This window comes from Delphinus delphis, chromosome 1 (assembly GCF_949987515.2).
Source record: "Delphinus delphis chromosome 1, mDelDel1.2, whole genome shotgun sequence".
Classification (NCBI taxonomy): domain Eukaryota; kingdom Metazoa; phylum Chordata; class Mammalia; order Artiodactyla; family Delphinidae; genus Delphinus; species Delphinus delphis.
The window spans coordinates 123,041,860-123,062,092 of record NC_082683.1 but is presented as its reverse complement, the minus strand read 5'-3'; the positions used below and the strand labels follow the sequence as shown (position 1 = coordinate 123,062,092).

Genomic DNA, 20,233 nt, shown 5'->3' with positions numbered 1-20,233 from the left:
ACAAGATGATACGTGTGTGTGTGTGTGTATATGTGTATATATACATCCACAAAGTAGGTACTCAGTAGTTAGTAAAGGAGAATATGGGTATTAAGATAAACCAGAGTCCTAGACAGACACCAAGTGATTCCCTAGGGTTTTGAGCCAAACAGACCTAAATTAGAATGCGATCTCTGCCACTGCCATGTATGGTCTTACTGTGGTTCCAAGTAAAAAGGGTTACTACATCTCTTCTCCTACTCCAAGGCTATATAACAGCCTGAGTAGCGAACATGAGCCAGTTTAAGTCAGTCACAAACAGGGCACATACTTGACTTCATATACATCTACTTAGTATATGCAAAGAGATTTGTGGTCAAGTGGACCTGGAATCTGGTCACTATCTAGCCATGTTATTTGGGGAAAATTACATAATCTCTTTTTGGCTTCTCATCCTTCAAATGACTTTTGCCAAAGTCAGCATATTTCAAAGACTAAGTAGCAAAACTTTATTTTTGTTAAAGGCTGATTTTCTTAGGTATTTGCAATGAAAACAGCTGCAGGTCTCAAGGGTACAGTTCCACATTTCCATAATGGAAAGAAATAGATTAAAACTATTTTAAAACCTTTCATAACAGATACTTAATACTTTTATTGTAGAGAAAAGATACCAAAATATAATATTCCCAAAAGCACAACTCTGTAAAAGCTAGTTTTATTCTTATAGGACTCAAAACTTTAATGGCATTCCCATGATACAGTCAGAAAGTAGAACAAGCCCTAAAGAAAAAAGCAAAAATGCCAAGATCTTCTCCAACCACAATTATTTTTAATCTATGAAAACAGAATTTCCTTACAAATTAAGTAGTTTTTATAGTAGTGACATTTATTGTTGATGTGGTCTGTTTAATATGACTGTAGTGAGAACGGAAGTCGGGTCCGTTGTTCTTCCAGAAATTGAAAAAAGTATCATCATTAAGATAAGGAAGAGAAAGATTTGGATCCATCTTTTTGGGACATGTAAGGTGAGAGTGAAGTCTCACAGTTGCAGAATTTGTGGATATTGCTGGAGGAATTGGAGATGCTCTCTAGTAAGCGGGTAATCCCTCTTCCCCGAACACTGCTGTTTTGGCCCGATGTTTTCACCCCAGATGGGGAGTCACCTAGGATATTAAAAATACAAGAAAAGAAATACAGCAGTTTTATAGTCTTAGAGATCCCTCAATTGACTCAACCTACTGCAGGCCTTTTCACTAAGCCATGATTAAATGGATCGTCAATAGGGGAGATAGTTCTTAGTGTAAAGGCAAAAAGGCTGAACAAGAATATTCTTTTTCAGTCCTGGAAACCTTAATTGAAGTTCTTCAGGGACCATGTGAAATTTCATGTCACTGGCTCTTTTAAACTTTCCCATTTCCCCAAAAGACACCCTCATATCAAAGCTATAAAACTACAGCTGCTACAAAAGTAACAGGTTTTATTTTAAATGCCCTGAACAAAATTCTGAATAAATTAAATTTTATCAAAGTGATACAAAAATCTACATATCCAAATTAAGTGCTTATGCCAAGTAAAACTCCCAATTCAACAAGATTCTTATACCCTAAAGCCAACTTAGATCATCTGTTTTCAGGATCATAAAAAGACCCTAAACTCTTTGAGGTGCCTTCTTATTAAATATAAGATGCTTACCAGTGAGTGTGTTTGATCTCTGTTCCTGATTAGAAGAGCTGAAATGAGAGAATCCTGGACTCTGAACCCTTAGCTTCTATAAGTAACAACAACAACAAAAAAAAACAGGGGAAAACATGTTTATTTATTATCGGATCATCTACTTCAAATTACTCTTTAAATACAAACTAACACCCACTTTTCCAATGTCTGATCAACTTTTGAAGAGTACTGCTGTGAAGGGGAGCAGAGGGCAATCTTTGAGGGGGAAATTACAGGGTCAGGAAAGGGTTTTTTTTTTTTTTAAATATGAGATTATAGCAGGTTTCCTGATAAGAATGACTCAGAACAGAGAGAAACCCTGATGAAATTATTAGAGCCATGTCCGTACGTAGGTAAGAGAATGAGAATAGAGAAATAAAAGGATTGGTCTTAGATAGAAACACAGACAATTCATGCATTTGAGTATATGGTAGATGCAATGGTAGGAATATATGGAAAACTTCGATTGCTTCTATTTTCTCAGAGAAGGAGGGGTACGAGCACCAGCTAGAACAAGGATGAAGGAAGAGGTGATGGAAGTTTGAAGTGAGAGAAGATGAGAAATAACTGTCTAAGAGAGTGGGAGATTAATCAAACTAGAGAAATGGACAACTGCCAGGCAAGGTTAAGGGCTCACTTGAGGTTGGTGGTGATGACCACACCAGTCAGTATGGTAGTTTCTTTTCAGCCTCAGTTAGCTTCAAATATATAACAGAGTAGGTGAAGAGTTGATTTAATGAGGGTTAGTGTTTGTCAGCCAACTATGATGAAGAATGAAGGGCCAGTGGAGTTCATAGTGCAAGTGAGTGAAAATAATGGAGCAAGAAATCTAAGCTGGGAAGGAAGGAGGTGAAGGGCAAGGTGGGGAGAGGAGACACAAGGCTGAAGCACCTGTCCATGTGTGAATGGTACCCCTGGAGTTGTGCCATGCAGTGACCCTGCAAAGGAGGGCAGAACAGTGGAGGCATACAATGAATTGAAGGTCCCAGGAGAGATCAAAGAACTGTTGGCACTGATGTACCAGAGAAAGACAGTGGTAGTCAGAGAGGATGCTTGAAATTGAGATTATGGGGAGATGCCATTGGGGCCTAGAATATGATCACGGGAGTGGATACTTGATGTATGGCAGGGGCCAGGATCACTGGAGAAGGGCAAATCAAGGAACTGAAATGTCAGGCAGCTGGAAGGATCATCTATAGGGAAACTGAAATCAAGAATTCTGCCAGGAATATTGTTAGATCTCCTGGCTCAGTGTTGCTCTAAGAATGAGGATGACCAACTCAGGGGCCTATTGGCTCCAAGAAGGGGTTATCAGGTACTACAGCCTGAATGGCATGTGATTCAAAGCCTAGGGATTTTAGGGAGAAGGCAGAAAGAAGTCTAGAGGCCACAAAGTTAAACAAGGACAACTACTTCAAATCTAAGCCCGTGATAAATGAGAGAAAAAAAAAGTGTCGCTAACAGGGAAGCAGTATCTTTAGAGGACAGCCAAGTTTTAGTTACAGCCAAGGAGGAAAACAGACCTTCCCAAGAGGAGGTTGAAGACAAATAACTGAGATTGAGAAGACCCACAGTTTTTCAGGAGTTGGGGAAGGATGAAAAACAGAATCAGCCTAACAAGATGAGTGTGGGAGATGAGCAAGGATCTAGGTATCCTGAGCTTCCATAGTGACTGATGTGAACAATGAAAAGAGGGGTAATGAGACAAAATCTGGTAGTCTCAACACAGATGGTGATGATGGGGATAAGGCAGTGTTTCTCATCCTGGGTACTACTGACATTTTAGGCTAAATAATACTTTGCTCAGGAGGCTGTCCGTACATAGTCAGGTGTTTAGCAGACTTACTGGTATCTAAGTTACCCGCTGTATGCCAGTAGCACCCCCTCCCCAGCTGTGACAACCAAAAATGTATCCAAGTGTTGCCAAATGTCCCCTGAAGGACACGAAATAGGTCCTAGTGGAGAACCGCTGGGTTAAGGGTTAACAGCAGACAGGAGAGAGAAGAGTCTTGCCCAGAGATTATATGGAGAGCTCTCTTTTTTATTTTTAAAATTACCATGGAGTAAGACAGACTTCTTTGGTGTGTACATTTCTACGAGTTTTAACAAATGAAGAGATTCGTGAAACCACCATTGCAATCAGGATACAGAACCATTCTATCACCTCAAAAATTTCCTATCCCTTTACAGTCGTACCCCCTGGGAACCACTGATACGTTCTTCATCATTATCATTTGTATTTAACAATGTCATATAAACGGAATCATACATTACATAACCTTTTGAGACTGCTGCTTTTGCTAAGTGTAAGTAATGCCTTTGAGATTGATCCTAATAGTTGTTTTATCAATAGTTCATTCCACTTTGGGGTTCCCTTTTCACTATTTTATTAACTATTTTATTAACTATTTAAAAGTAGAACATAGTAGATAATAAATGTTACTAAGTCAGAGGTCTTAGTACTTTCATATACTGCTGCATTTAATCCTACAACGACTACTAGCCCTTATTATTATTCTTGTTCTACAGATACGGAATCAGCACAGAAAGTTCAAATAACTTGCAGAGAGTCACACAGCCTATGTGTAGCAGAGCCTGAAGTGAAATTTAGGAATTCTAACTTGAAAGAGCCCATACTCTTAATTGCTATGCTCTTGGTAGTGTAGAGAGGCCTACTAGTAAGTAAATACCAAGGAGGGAAGAGGGGTGGTAGGGAAATTAGATAGCCTCTAATCAAATCCTGAATGAGGTCTTATATTTAAAATATCTACTTCAAAAATGTGTATCACATAATTTTTGGAATAATTGTTTGGATGTGTTTCGTATAAACACTAATGCTAATTTTAATTTTCTTTGTTAAGTACAGTAGGAAAATATACAAGGAAGAAAAAGGATTTTTTGTAAGATCCAACTGGATTAAAAACTGACATTCCATGAAGGATCAAAAAAAATTTTTAACAGAAGAGAGAACCAAACAAAGGCCTGATCTTGAGAGACTAGCAGCCCCGAAAAGTGAGCTCCTTACCTGGTAACGCCCTGCATCCAATACAACCATTTTCGGTGTCACACTATTGCTGGCCTCATAATCTTGAAGTGGTACATGAGCCTCTGTGAGCTGGATTCCAAAGAGAGTGGCCAGAGAATTACTGATGCAGTATCTTTAAAAAGGAATTTAAAATGTTTATTATCAGAATCTTATCTAATTCATTCTAAAAGCATTCACATTTTAAAAATTTCTGACAAAGCATGTGAGATATTGTTGTAAATTGGGAAAAAAGAAATTTAGAGATTTGGAGAAAAAATGGGAATAGGTAGCAGTACATATCATAAAACTGGTCATTACTGGTAAGCAATACTTTGATTACCAAATAAAATTTCAGATCCATTATAAGTGAATGGGAATGAGGGGGAAGAGCACCAGAATTCTCAAATATTTAAGGCAGGGAGAGGCAACAACAGCAACAGGGCGAAAACTTAGAAACACTTATTCATCCTCAGAACCAACTATCATCAGCTGTGTAAAGGGATTACCAGAGCTTCCACAGAGCTGAGGCTGCAGGTACTTTCCCTACAAAATGAGGAGAAAAGGGTCTATATGTTTTCAGCACCTTCACAAGGAAGTGCTGTTCTTAATGACAGTAGGGAACTTCACTTTCCTACAGGAATCCTAGAAGAAAAAAATTTCAATAAGTGCTTCTGAAGGCTCAAATTGCTCAGGTGGTAACCACCAGACAAGTAGTGACATGGGCAGAAGAATACAAGTAACATGACTAAAAACACCTTTGTTTTAAAAGACAGTTGTGGAAATAGAGGTAAACAGTGATGCACCCTGAATGCCAAAGCAACAACAAGCAAAGTTGCAAAGAATTCAGTGCAGAATAGAGCATTAGGAAGAAAATCCTTTCTCCAACTTACGCAATTTTCTTGCAAACAGCTAAAGCACAGAGGACAATATCATTTTCTTCATGCCACTTGCACCTGTACAGAAAAAAAAGACTTTAATATCATCTAACTGAAGCAGCACTGCTTATGGGTTTTTATGTGCCAAATTTCTACCTTAGTGTCAGTTTCTTAAATGATTTCAACTATTACTCAAAGATTAAGGTCTCTAATTTAACATATAAAAAGTAGACTTTTTTTAAAAACAAGTTTTTAATGTTACCTCCTCTGATGCAAATTCATGACACATTGCAAACATGCAGCTATAACAGATTTTACCTTGAAAATCTATATATGTATTTATATATATATATATAGAAAATCTATATATAGAGTGTAGTTAACATATACTCATTAAATACACATTTACTGACGACATACTACTTACCAGGCATTGTCCTAGACACTAGAGATACAGTACAGAATGAAACACAAACTCTTATGCACACAAAACTTACTTTTTAATGGGGAAGTCAGATCAAAAGATATGTAGGTATAATAATATAGTAAGTTAGATGAGTTCTAAGGAGAAAAACAAGAAAAAGACATGAAATGCAAGAGAAGGGTGACATTTTAGATAAGGTAGGCAGGAAAGGTGTCACTGAGGAGTGGATGTTGGAGTGAAGACCTCAAGAGGGGATGTTGGAGAGGAAATGACCAACAACATACTTTCATGACGAGAGCCACTATAAACCTGTATATCTTTCCCCTGAGTGCGTAAGTTATTTGAGACTCAACAGTACTACCTGCATAATAGAAACCTTCTCTGAACTTAGCAAAAATCTTCACTCAGAAATTATAAACACGCTAAACAATAAGTGTAAAAAGTCCATTATCTGCACTTGTTATTTAACTGAATGGAAGGCTATCTAAAAATAAGATTAAGAATTCCCCACTGCTTTTACAAAAAGTGATTCAATAAATATGATTCATAAAACTAACTCTAAAATGAAGGCTTAAGTTAAAACTAAATCTAAATCAAGGCACCAGTCCCTCCCACTGGGAGGCCTGCACAAGCCTCTTAGACCAGCCTCACCCACCAGGGGGCAGACACTAGAAGCAAGAGGACCTACAATCCTACAGCCTGTGGGACTACAAACACAGAAAGTTACACAAAATGAGATGTCAAAGAAATATGTTCCAGAGGAAGGAACAAGATAAAACCCCAGAACAACTACTAAATGAAGTGGAAATAGGCAGTCTACCTGAAAAAGAATTCAGAATAATGATAGTAAAGACAGTCCAAGATCTCAGAAAAAAAATGGAGGCACAGACCAAGAAGATACAAGAAATGTTTTAACAAAGAGCTAGAAGATAAACAAGGAACAATAACTGAAATGAAAAATACACTAGATGAAATAAATAGCAGAATAAATGAAGTAGAATGGTAAGTGAGCAGGAAGACAGAATGGTGGAAATAACTGCTGTGGAACAGGATAAAGAATAAAAAGAAATGAGGACAGTTTAAGAGACCTCTGGGACAACATTAAATGCACCAACGTTTACATTATAGGAGTCCAGAATGAGAAAAAATTTGAAGAGATAATAATTGAAAACTTCCCTAACATGGGAAAGGAAACAGTCACCTAGTCCAGGAAGTGCAGAGAGTCCCAGGCAGGATAAACCCAAGGAGGAGCATGCTGAGACACATAGTAATCGAACTGACAAAAATTAAAGACAAAAAGAAAATATTAAAAGAAACAAGGAGACAAAAAAGCAAACAACCCAATCAAAAAATGGGCAGAAGACCTAAAGAGACATTTCTCCAAAGAAGAAATACAGATGGCCAGTAGGTACATGAAAAGATGCTCAACACTACAAATCAGAGAAATGCAAATATAAAAACTACAACGAGGTACCACCTCATGCCACTCAGAACGGCCACCATTAAAATGTCTACAAACAGTTAAATGCTGGAGATGGTGTGGAGAAAAGGGAACCTTCCTACAGTTGGTGGTAATGTAAGTTGGTGTAGCCACGGTGGAAAACAGTATAGGATATTCCTCACAAAACTAGAAATAGAATTACCATATGATCCAGCAATCTGACTCCTGGGCATATATCCAGACAAAATTACAATTCAAAAAGATACATGTACCCCTATGTTAATAGCAGCACTATTCACAACAGCCAAGACATGGAAACAACCTAAACGTCCATCAACAGATGAATGGATAAGGAAGATATGGTACATAAATACAATGGAATACTACTCAGCTATAAAAAAGAACGAAATAATGTCATTTGCAGCAACGTGGATGGACCTAGAGGTTATCATACTAAGTGAAGTAAGTCAGAAAGATAAAGACAAATACTATATGATATCCCTTATAGGTAGAATCTAAAATATGACACAAATGAACCTATCTATGAAACAGAAAAAAACACCAGGGACATAGAGAATAGACTGGTGGTTGCCAAGGGGGAGGAGGGTTGTAGAAAGTAGGAGTGGGAGTTTGGGATTAGCAGATGCAAACTGGTGTATACACAGAATGGATAAACAACAAGGTCCTACTGGATAGCACAGGGAACTATATTCAACATCCTGTGATAAACCATAATGGAAAAGAATGCGAAAAAGAGTGTGTGTGTGTGTGTGTGTGTGTGTGTGTGTGTGAAGCTCAGTCACTGCTGCACAGCAGTAATTGACACAACATTGTAATTCAACTTTACTTCAATGAAAAATAAATTACAGTGCTTAAAAAAAAAAAGCAACAAGGGCAAAGCAACAAATAACATACAAGAGAATCCCCATAAGGTTATCAACTGATTTTTCAACAGAACTCTGCAGGTCAGAAGGGAGTGGCACGATATATTTAAAGTGATGAAAGGGAAAAGCCTGCAACCAAGAATACTCTACCCAGCAAGGCTCTCATTCAGATTTGATGGCAAAATCAAAAGCTTTACAGATAAGCAAAAGCTAATAAGAGAATTCAGCACTACCAAACTAGCTTTACAAATAAATTCTAAAGGAACTTCTCTAGGCAGAAAAGAAAAGACCACAACTGGAAACAAGAAAAGTACAAATGGGAAAGCTCACCAGTAAAGGTAAACAAACATACAGTAAAGGTAGGAAATCATTCACACACAAATATGATATCAAAACCAGCAACTGTGAGAAGAGTACAAATGTAGGATATTGAAAATGCATTTGAAATAAGGGACGAGCAACTTAAAACAATTGTGTATATATATACATACTACTATTTCAAAACCTCACAGTAACCACAAACCAAAAGTCTACGATATACACACAAAAGAGAAAAACGAATCCAAACATAACACTAAAGATAGTCATCAAATCACAAGAGAAGAAAAAGAGGAAGGAAGAAAAAAGACCTACAAACACAAATCCAAAACAACTAACAAAATGGCAACAAAAACGTATCAGTTATTACGTTAAATATAAATGGATTAAATGCTCCAACCAAAAGACAGACTGGATGAATGGATATAAAAACAAGACCTATATATATGCTGTCTACAAGAGACCCACTTCAGACCTAGGGACACATACAGACTGAAAGTGAGAGGATGGGAAAAGGTATCCCATGCAAATGGAAATCAAAAGAAATCTGGGTTAGCAATACTCGTATCAGACAAAATAGACTTTAAAGACTGTTACAACAGACAAAGGAGGACACTACATGATGATCAAAGGATCAATCCAAGAAGAGGATTTAACAACTGTAAAAACATACGTAGCCAACATAGGAGAACCCTGATGTAGCAGCCATAAAAGATGAAATTGACAGTAACACAGTTAACAGTGGGGGATTTTAACACCTCACTTACATCAATGGACGGATCATCCAGACAGAAAAATCAATAACAAAAGACAGGCCTTAAATTGTCACATTAGGCCAAATGAATTTAACTGATATTTATAGAGCATTCCATCCAAAAGCAGCAGAACACACATTCTTCTCAAGTGCACATGGAACATTCTCCAGGACAGATCACATGCTGGGCCACAAAGCAAGCTTGGGTAAAGTTAAGAAAACTGAAATCATATCAAGCATCTTTTCCGACCACAACACGAGGAGATTAGAAATCAACTATAAGAAAAAAATCTGTAAAACAACAAAAACACACAGAGGCTAAACAATATGCTACTGAACAACCCATGGATCACTGAAGAAATCAAAGAAGAAATCAAAAAATACCTACAAATGAAAACAAAAACAGGATGATCAAAAACCTATGGGACACCGCAAAAGCAGTTCTAAGAGGGAAGTTTATAGCAATACAATCTTACCTCATGAAACAAGAGAAATCTCAAATAAACAACCTTATCTTACACCTAAAGCAACTAGAGAAAGAAGAACAAACAAAAGCCAAAGTTAGTAGAAGGAAAGAAATCATAAAGATCAGAGCAGAAATAAATGAAATAGAGACCAAAAAAAAAAACCCAGGAAAGATCAATGAAACTAAAAGTTGGGTCTTTGAAAAGATAAACAGAATTGATAAGTCTTTAGCTAGACTCAAAAAGAAAAAAAGGGAGAGGGCTCAAATCAATAAAATTAGAAATGAAAAAGGAAAAGTTATGGTGGACACCACAGAAATACAAAGATCATAAGAGACTACTACAAGCAACAGTATGCCAATAAAATGGACAACCGAGAAGAAATGGACAAATTCTTAAGCAAGATATAACCTTCCAAGACTAACTAGAATAGAAAATACAAACAGACCAATCACAAGCACTGAAATTGAAACTGTGATTTAAAAACTGCCAACAAACAAAAGTCCAGGACCAGATGGCTTCACAGGTGAATTCTATCTAACATTTAGAGAAGAGTTAACACCTATCCTTCTGAAACTGTTCCAAAAAATGGCAGAGGAAGGAACACTCCTAAACTCATTCTATGAGGCCACCATCACCCTTATACCAAAACCAGACAAAGATACCATAAAAAAAGAAAATTACAGGCCAATATCACTGATGAACATAGATGCAAAAATCCTCAACAAAATACTAGCAAACTGAATCCAACAATACATTAAAGGGATCATACACCATGATCAAGTGGGGTTTATCTCAGGGGCACAAAGATTCTTCAATATCCACAAATCAGTAAGTGTGATACACCACATTAACAAACTGAAGAAAAAACATATGATTATCTCAATAGATGCAGAAAAAGCTTTTGACAAAATTCAACACCCATTTATGATAAAAACTTTCTAGAAAGTGGGCATAGAGGGAACATACCTCAACATAATAAAGGCCATATATGACAAACTCAGAGCTAACATCATTCTCAATGGTGACAAACTGAAAGCATTCCCTCTAAGATCAGAAACAGGACAAGGCTGTCCACTGTCTCCACTTTTATTCATCATAGATTTGGAAGTCCTAACCACAGCAGAAAAGAAATAAAAGGAATCTAAAAATGGATTAATTATAAAATTAATACACAGAAATCTGTTGCACTTCTATATACAAACAATGAAAAATCAGAAAGAGAAATTAAGGAAACAATCCCATTTTCCATCACATCAAAAAAGAATAAAATATCTAGGAATAAATCTACCTAAGGAGGCAAAAGACCTGTGCTCTGAAAACTGTAAGACACTGATGAAAGAAATCGAAGATGACATGAACAGATGGAAAGATATACCATGTTCTTGGATTGGAAGAATCAATATTGTCAAAATGACTACACTACACAAGGTAGTCTACAGATTCAATGCAATCCCTATCAAATTACTAATGGCAGATCTAGAACAAAAGATTTAAAATTTGTACAGAAACACAAAAGACCCTGAATAGCCAAAGCAATCCTGAGAAATGAAACGGAGCTGGAGGAATCAGGCTCCCTGACCTCAGACTATACTACAAAGCTATAGTCATCAAAACACTGCTGGCAAAAAGACAGACTTATAGATCAATGGAACAGGATAGAAAGCTCAGAAATAAACCCACACACCTATGATCTATTAACCTACGACAAAGAAAGCAAGAACATATAATGGAGAAAAGACAGTCTCTTCAATAAGTGGTGCTGGGAAAACTGGACAACTACATGTAAAGGAATGAAATTAGAACATTCTCTAACACCATACACAAAAATAAACTCAAAATGGATTAAAGACCTCAACGTAAGACTGTATACTATAAAAGTCTTAAGAGGAAAACATAGGCAGAACACTTTGACATAAGTTGCAGCAATATTTTTTTGGATCCATCTCCTAGAGTAATGAAAATAGAAAGAAAATAAACAAATGGGACCTAATTAAACTTAAAAGGTTTTGCACAGCAAAGGAAACCATAAACAAAACAAAAAGACAACCCACAGCATGGGAGAAAATATTTGAAAATGAAGTGATCAACAAGGGATTAATCTCCAAAACATACAAACAGCTCATGCAGCTCTGTCAAAAAAGCAAACAACCCAATCAAAAAATGGACAGAAGATCTAAAGAGACATTTCTCTAAAGAAGACATAGAGATGGCCAAAAAGCACATGAAAAGATGCTCAACACCACTAATTATTAGAGAAATACAAATCAAAACTATGAGGTATCACCTCACCCTGGTCAGAATGGCCATCAACAGAAAGTTTACAAACAATAAATGCTGGAGAGGGTGTGGAGAAAAGGGAACTCTCCTACACTGTTGGTGGGAATGTAAATTGGTACAACCACTATGGAGAAGAATATGGAGGTTCCTTAAAAAACTAAAATTAGAGCTCTCATATGATCCAGCAATCCCACTCCTGGGCATATATCCAGAGAAAACCATATTTCGAGAAGATACATGCACCCTAATGTTCACTGCAGCACTACTTCCAATACCCAAGACATGGAAGCCATCTAAATATCCACTGACAGAGGAATGGATAAAGAGGATGTGATACATATATAGAATGGAATATTAGCCATAAAGAATGAATCAATGCCATTTGCAGCCACATGGATGGACCGAGAGATTATCATACTAAGTAAATAAGCCCAGCAGAAAGACAAAAATCATATGATATTGCTTATATGTGGAATCTAAAAAAATTGATACAAATGAATTTATTTACAAAACAGAAACAGACTCACAGACTTAGAAAACAAACTTATGGTTACCAAAGGGCAGAGGTGGCGGGGGGGATAAATTAGGAGGCTGGGATTAACATATATACACTACTACATGTAAAATATATAATCAACGAGGACACACTGTATAACACAGGGAACTCTATTCAGTACTCTGTAATAACCTATATGGGAAATAGAATCTGAAAAAGAATAGAGGCTTCCGGGAAGACGGCAGAAGAGTAAGATGTGGAGACCACCTTCCTCCCCACAGATACACCAGAAATACATCTACACGTGGAACAACTCCTACAGAACACCTACTGAACGCTGGCAGAAGACCTCAGACCTCCCAAAAGTCAAGAAACCCCCCATGTACCTGGACAGGGCAAAAGTAAAAAGAATAAACATAGACAAAAGGATAGGGACGGGACCTGCACCAGTGGGAGGGAGCTGTGAAGGAGGAAAGAGGATCAGGGCCGACCAGCACTCACCAGCCCAAGAGGCTTGTCTGCTCACCCGCCGGGGCGGGCAGGGCCTGGAGTTGAGGCTCGGGCTTCGGTCGGAGCATCAGAGGACTGGGCCTGGCAGCATGAACACAGCCTGCAGGGGGTTAGTGCGCCACGGCTAGCCGGGAGGGAGTCCGGGAAAAAGTCTGGACCTGCCGAAGACGCAAGAGACGTTTTCTTCCCTCTTTGTTTCCTGGTGCGCGAGGAGAGGGGATTAAGAGCACTGCTTAAAGGAGCTCCAGAGATGGGCGCAAGCCGTGGCTAAAAGCACGGACCACAGAGACGGGCACGAGACGCTAAGGCTGCTGCTGCCGCCACCAAGAAGCCTGTGTGCGAGCACAGATCACTATCCACACCCCCCTTCCAGGGAGCCTGTGCAGCTCGCCACTGCCAGGGTCCCGGGATCCAGGGACAACTCCCTCAGGAGAACGCATGGCGCACGTCAGGCTAGTGCAACATCACGCCGGCTTCTACCACCGCAGGCTTGCCCCGCACTGCGTGTCCCTCCCTCCCTCGGGCCTGAGTGAGCCAGAGCCCCCGAATTAGCGGCTCCTTTAAACCCGTCCTGTCTGAGCGAAGAACAGACACACTCCGGCGACCTACACGCAGAGGCGGGGCCAAATCCAAAGCTGAACCCCTGGGAGCGGTGAGAACAGAGAAAGGGAAATCTCTCCCAGCAGCCTCAGAAGCAGCGGATTAAAGCTCCACAATCAACTTGATGTACCCTGCATCTGTGGAATACCTGAATAGACAACGAATCATCCCAAATTGAGGAGCTGGGTGGAAAAAAGGCCCTTGGTGCTGCAGCCAGGAGTCAGTGCTGTGCCTCTGAGGTGGGAGAGCCAACTTCAGGACACTGGTCCACAAGAGAGCTCCCAGCACCACATAATATCAAACAGCGAAAATCTCCCAGAGATCCCCATCTCAATGACCAGCAAGCTACAGTGCTGGACATCCTATGCCAAACAACTAGCAAGACAGGAACACAACCCCACCCATTAGCAAAAAGGCTGCCTAAAATCATAAGTCCACAGACACCCCAAAACACACCACCAGATGTGGAATGCCAACCAGAAGGACAAGATCCAGCCTCATCCACCAGAACATAGGCACGAGTCCCCTCCAACAGGATAAATCCAAGGAGAAATACGCCAAGACACATATTAATCAAATTGTCAAAAATTAAATACACAGAAAGGATATTAAAAGCAGCAAGGGAAAAACAACAAACAACACACAAGGGAATCCCCATAAGGTTAACAGCTGATCTTTCAGCAGAAACTCTGCAAGCCAGAAGGGACTGGCAGGACATATTTAAAGTGATGAAGGAGAAAAACCTGCAACCAAGATTACTCTACCCAGCAAGGATCTCATTCAGATTTGATGGAGAAATTAAAACCTTTACAAACAAGCAAAAGCTGAGAGAGTTCAGCACCACCAAACCAGCTTTACAACAACTGCTAAAGGAACTTCTCTAGGTAAGAAACACAAGAGAAGGAAAAGACTTACAATAACGAACCCAAAACAATTAAGAAAATGGGAATAGGAACATACATATAGATAATTACCTTAAATATAAATGGACTAAATGCTCCCACCAAAAGACACAGATTGGCTGAATAGATACAAAAACAAGACCCATATATATATGCTGTCTACAAGAGATCCACTTCAGACCTAGAGACACATACAGACTGAAAGTAAGGGGACGGAAAAAGATATTCCAAGCTAATGGAAACCAAAAGAAAGCTGGAGTAGCAATTCTCATATCAGACAAAATAGACTTTAAAATAAAGACTATTAGAAGAGACAAAGAAGGACACTACATAATGATCAAAGGATCGATCCAAGAAGAAGATATAACACTTGTAAATATTTATGCACCCAACACAGGAGCACCTCAATACATAAGGCAAATACTAACAGCCATAAAAGGGGAAATGGACAGTAACACATTCATAGTAGGGGACTTTAACACCCCACTTTCACCAATGGACAGACCATCCAAAATGAAAATAAATAAGGAAACACAAGCTCTAAATGATACATTAAACAAGATGGACTTAATTGATATTTATAGGACACTCCATCCAAAAACAACAAAATACACATTTTTCTCAAGTGCTCATAGAACATTCTCCAGGATAGATCATATCTTGGGTCACAAATCAAGCCTTGGTAAATTTAAGAAAATTAAAATTGTATCAAGTATCTTTTCTGACCACAACGCTATGAGACTAGATATCAATTACAGGAAAAGATCTGTAAAAAATACAAATGTATGGAGGCTGAACAATACACTACTTAATAATGAAGTAATCACTGAAGAAATCAAAGAGGAAATCAAAAAATACCTGGAAACAAATGACAATGGAGAGACGACGACCCAAAACCTGTGGGATGCAGCAAAAGCAGTTCTAAGAGGGAAGTTTATAGAAATACAATCCTACCTTAAGAAACAGAAAATATCTCGAATAAACCACATAACCTTGCACCTAAAGCAATTACATACGGAAGAACCCCTTCTGTAAAAAACCCCAAAGTTAACAAAAGGAAAGAAATCATTATAATCAGATCAGAAATAAATGAAAAAGAAATGAAGGAAACGATAGCAAAGATCAATAAAACTAAAAGCTAGTTCTTTGAGAAGATAAACAAAATAGATAAACCATTAGCCAGACTCATCAAGAAAAAAAAGGGAGAATACTCAAATCAATAGAATTAGAAATGAAAAGGAGAAGTAACAACTGACACTGCAGAAAAACAAAAGATAATGAGAGATTACTATAAGCAACTTTATGCCAATAAAATGGACAACCTGGAAGAAATGGACAAATTCTTAGAAAGGTATTACCTTCCAAGACTGAATAACAAAGAAACAGAAACTATGAACAGACCAATCACAAGCGCTTAAATTGAAACTGTGAATAAAAAGCTTCCAACAAACAAAAGCCCAGGACCAGATGGCTTCACAGGCGAATTCTATCAAACATTTAGAGAAGAGATAACACCTATCCTTCTCAAACACTTCCAAAATATAGCAGAGGGAGGAACACTACCAAATTCATTCTATGAGGCCACCATCACCTTGATACCAAAAACAGACAAGGATGACACAAACAAAGAAAACTACAGGCCAATAGCACTGATGAATATAGGGGCAAAAACCCTCAACAAAATGCTAGCAAACAGAATCCAACAGCACATTCAAAGGATCATACACCATGATCAAGTGAGGTTTCTTCCAGGAATGCAAGGATTCTTCAATATACGCAGAAGAATTAATGTGATAAACCATACTAACAAACTGAAGGAGAAAAACCATATGATCATCTCAATAGATGTAGAGAAAGCTTTCGAGCAAATTCAACACCCATTTATGATAAAAAAACCCTGCAGAAAGTAGGCATAGAGGGAACTTTCCTCAACATTATAAAGCCCATATATGACAAACCCACAGCCAACATCGTCCTCAATGGTGAAAAACTGAAAGCATTTCCACTACGATCAGGAACAAGACAAGGCTGCCCACTCTCACCACTCTTATTCAACACAGTTTTGGAAGTTTTAGCCACAGCAATCAGAGAAGAAAAGGAAATAAAAGGAATCCAAATCGGAAAAGAAGAAAGTAAAGCTGTCACTGTTTGCAGATGACATGATACTATACATAGAGAATCCTAAAGATGCTACCAGAAAACTACTAGAGCTAATCAATGAATCTGGTAAAGCAGCAGGATACAAAATTAATGCACAGAAATCTCTGGCATTCCTATACACTAATGATGAAAAATCTGACCGTGAAATCAAGAAAACACTCCCATTTACCATGGCAACAAAAAGAATAAACCTACCTAAGGAGACAGAAGACCTGTATGCAGAAAATTATAAGACACTGATGAAAGAAATTAAAGATGATACAAATAGATGGAGAGATATACCATGTTTTTGGATTGGAAGAATCAACATTGTGAAAATGACTCTACTACCAAAAGCAATCTACAGATTCAATGCAATCCCTATCAAACTACCATTGGTATTTTTCACAGAACTAGAGCGAAAAATTTCACAATTTATATGGAAACACAAAAGACCCCGAATAGCCAAAGCAATCTTGAGAACGAAAAACGGAGCTGGAGGAATCAGGCTCCCTGACTTCAGACTATACTACAAAGCTACAGTAATCAAGAGAGTATGCTACTGGCACAAAAGCAGAAACACAGATCAATGGAACAGGACAGAAAGCCCAGAGATAAACCCACGCACATACGGTCACCTCATCTTTGATAAAGGAGGCAGGAATGTACAGTGGAGAAAGGACAGCCTCTTCAATAAGTGGTGCTGGGAAAACTGGACAGGTCCGTGTAAAAGTATGAGATTCGATCACTCCCTAACACCATACACAAAAATAAGCTCAAAATGGATTCAAGACCTAAATGTAAGGCCAGAAACTATCAAAGTCTTAGAGGAAAACATAGGCAGAACACTCTATGACATAAATCACAGCAAGATCCTTCGTGCCCCACCTCCTAGAGAAATGGAAATAAAAACAAAAATAAACAAATGGGACCTAATGAAACTTCCAAGCTTTTGCACAGCAAAGGAAGCCATCAACAAGACGAGAAGACAACCCTCAGAGTGGGAGAAAATATTTGCAAATGAAGCAACTGACAAAGGATTAATCTCCAGAATTTACAAGCAGCTCATGCAGCTCAATAACAAAAAAACAAACAACCCAATCCAAAAATGGGCAGAAGACCTAAATAGACATTTCTCCAAAGAAGATATTACAGACTGCCAACAAACACATGAAAGAACGCTCAACATCATTAATCATTAGGGAAATGCAAATCAAAACTACAATGAGATATCACCTCACACCAGTCAGAATGCCCTTCGTCAAAAAATCTAGAAACAATAAATCCTGGAGAGGGTGTGGAGAAAAGGGAACACTCCTGCACTGCTGGTGGGAATGTGAATTGGTACAGCCACTATGGAGAACAGTATGGAGGTTCCTTAAAAAACTGCAAATACAACTACCATATGACCCAGCAATCCCACTGCTGGGCATATACCCTGAGAAAACCATAATTCAAAAAGGGTCATGTACCAAAATGTTCATTGCAGCTCTATTTACAATAGCCAGGACGTGGAAGCAACCTGAGTGTCCATCAACAGATGAGTGGATAAAGAAGACGGGGCACATATATACAACGGAGTATTACTCAGCCATAAAGAGAAACGAAATCGAGTTATTTGTAGTGAGGTGTACGGAAGTAGAGTCTGTCATAGAGCGTGAAGTAAGTCAGAAAGAGAAAGACAAATACCGTATGCTAACACATATGTATGGAATTTAAGAAAACAAAAATGTCATGAAGAACCTAGGGGTAAGACAGGAATAAAGACACAGACCTACTGGAGAACGGACTTGAGGATATGGGGAGGGGGAAGGGTGAGCTGTGACAAAGTGAGAGAGAGGCATGGACATATATACACTACCAAACGTAAGGTAGATAGCTAGTGGGAAGCAGCCGCATAGCACAGGGAGATCAGCTCGGTGCTTTGTGACCGCCTGGAGATGTGGGATAGGGAGGGTGGGAGGGAGGGAGACGTAAGAGGGAAGACATATGGGAACGTCTGTATATGTGTAACTGATTCACGTTGCTGTAGAGCAGAAACTAACACACCGTTGTAAAGCAATTACACCCCAATAAAGATGTTCAAAAAAAAAAAAAAATCTTCCAACAAACAAAAGCCCAGGACCAGACGGCTTCACAGGCGAATTCTATCATACCTTTAGAGAAGAGCTAACACCTATCCTTCTCAAACTCTTCCAAAATATAGCAGAGGGAGGAACACTCCCAAACTCGTTCTACGAGGCCAACATCACCTCGATACCAAAACCAGACAAGGATGCCACAAAGAAAACTACAGGCCAATGTCACTGATGAACACAGATGCAAAACACCTCAACAAAATACTAGCAAACAGAATCCAACAGCACATTCAAAGGATCATACACCATGATCAAGTGAGGTTTCTTCCAGGAATGCAAGGATTCTTCAATATACGCAGAAGAATTAATGTGATAAACCATACTAACAAACTGAAGGAGAAAAACCATATGATCATCTCAATAGATGTAGAGAAAGCTTTCGAGCAAGTTCAACACCCATTTATGATAAAAAAACCCTGCAGAAAGTAGGCATAGAGGGAACTTTCCTCAACATTATAAAGGCCATATATGACAAACCCACAGCCAACATCGTCCTCAATGGTGAAAAACTGAAAGCATTTCCACTACGATCAGGAACAAGACAAGGCTGCCCACTCTCACCACTCTTATTCAACACAGTTTTGGAAGTTTTAGCCACAGCAATCAGAGAAGAAAAGGAAATAAAAGGAATCCAAATCGGAAAAGAAGAACGTAAAGCTGTCACTGTTTGCAGATGACATGATACTATACATAGAGAATCCTAAAGATGCTACCAGAAAACTACTAGAGCTAATCAATGAATCTGGTAAAGCAGCAGGATACAAAATTAATGCACAGAAATCTCTGGCATTCCTATACACTAATGATGAAAAATCTGAACGTGAAATCAAGAAAACACTCCCATTTACCATGGCAACAAAAAGAATAAACCTACCTAAGGAGACAGAAGACCTGTATGCAGAAAATTATAAGACACTGATGAAAGAAATTAAAGATGATACAAATAGATGGAGCGATATACCATGTTTTTGGATTGGAAGAATCAACATTGTGAAAATGACTCTACTACCAAAAGCAATCTACAGATTCAATGCAATCCCTATCAAACTACCATTGGTATTTTTCACAGAACTAGAGCGAAAAATTTCACAATTTATATGGAAACACAAAAGACCCCGAATAGCCAAAGCAATCTTGAGAACGAAAAACGGAGCTGGAGGAATCAGGCTCCCTGACTTCAGACTATACTACAAAGCTACAGTAATCAAGAGAGTATGCTACTGGCACAAAAGCAGAAACACAGATCAATGGAACAGGACAGAAAGCCCAGAGATAAACCCACGCACATACG

At 38.6% G+C, this 20,233-nt stretch overlaps 1 protein-coding gene across 2 annotated transcripts in view; it reads right to left on the bottom strand.

Annotated features, from left to right (window-relative positions):
* Positions 1–545: 545 nt before the first annotated feature.
* The window catches only part of MAEL (maelstrom spermatogenic transposon silencer), a 109,195-nt gene continuing 89,507 nt past the window's right edge, over positions 546–20,233 (bottom strand). For both annotated transcript variants that reach the window (XM_060033470.1, XM_060033466.1), the window contains 4 exons: positions 5,608–5,670; positions 4,718–4,850; positions 1,672–1,747; positions 546–1,142 (listed from right to left, as the gene is read on the bottom strand). In XM_060033470.1, coding sequence (XP_059889453.1) covers positions 955–1,142; positions 1,672–1,747; positions 4,718–4,850; positions 5,608–5,670 — 460 coding nt within the window. In that variant the 3' untranslated portion in view covers positions 546–954. The remainder of the gene's footprint in view (positions 1,143–1,671; positions 1,748–4,717; positions 4,851–5,607; positions 5,671–20,233) is intronic.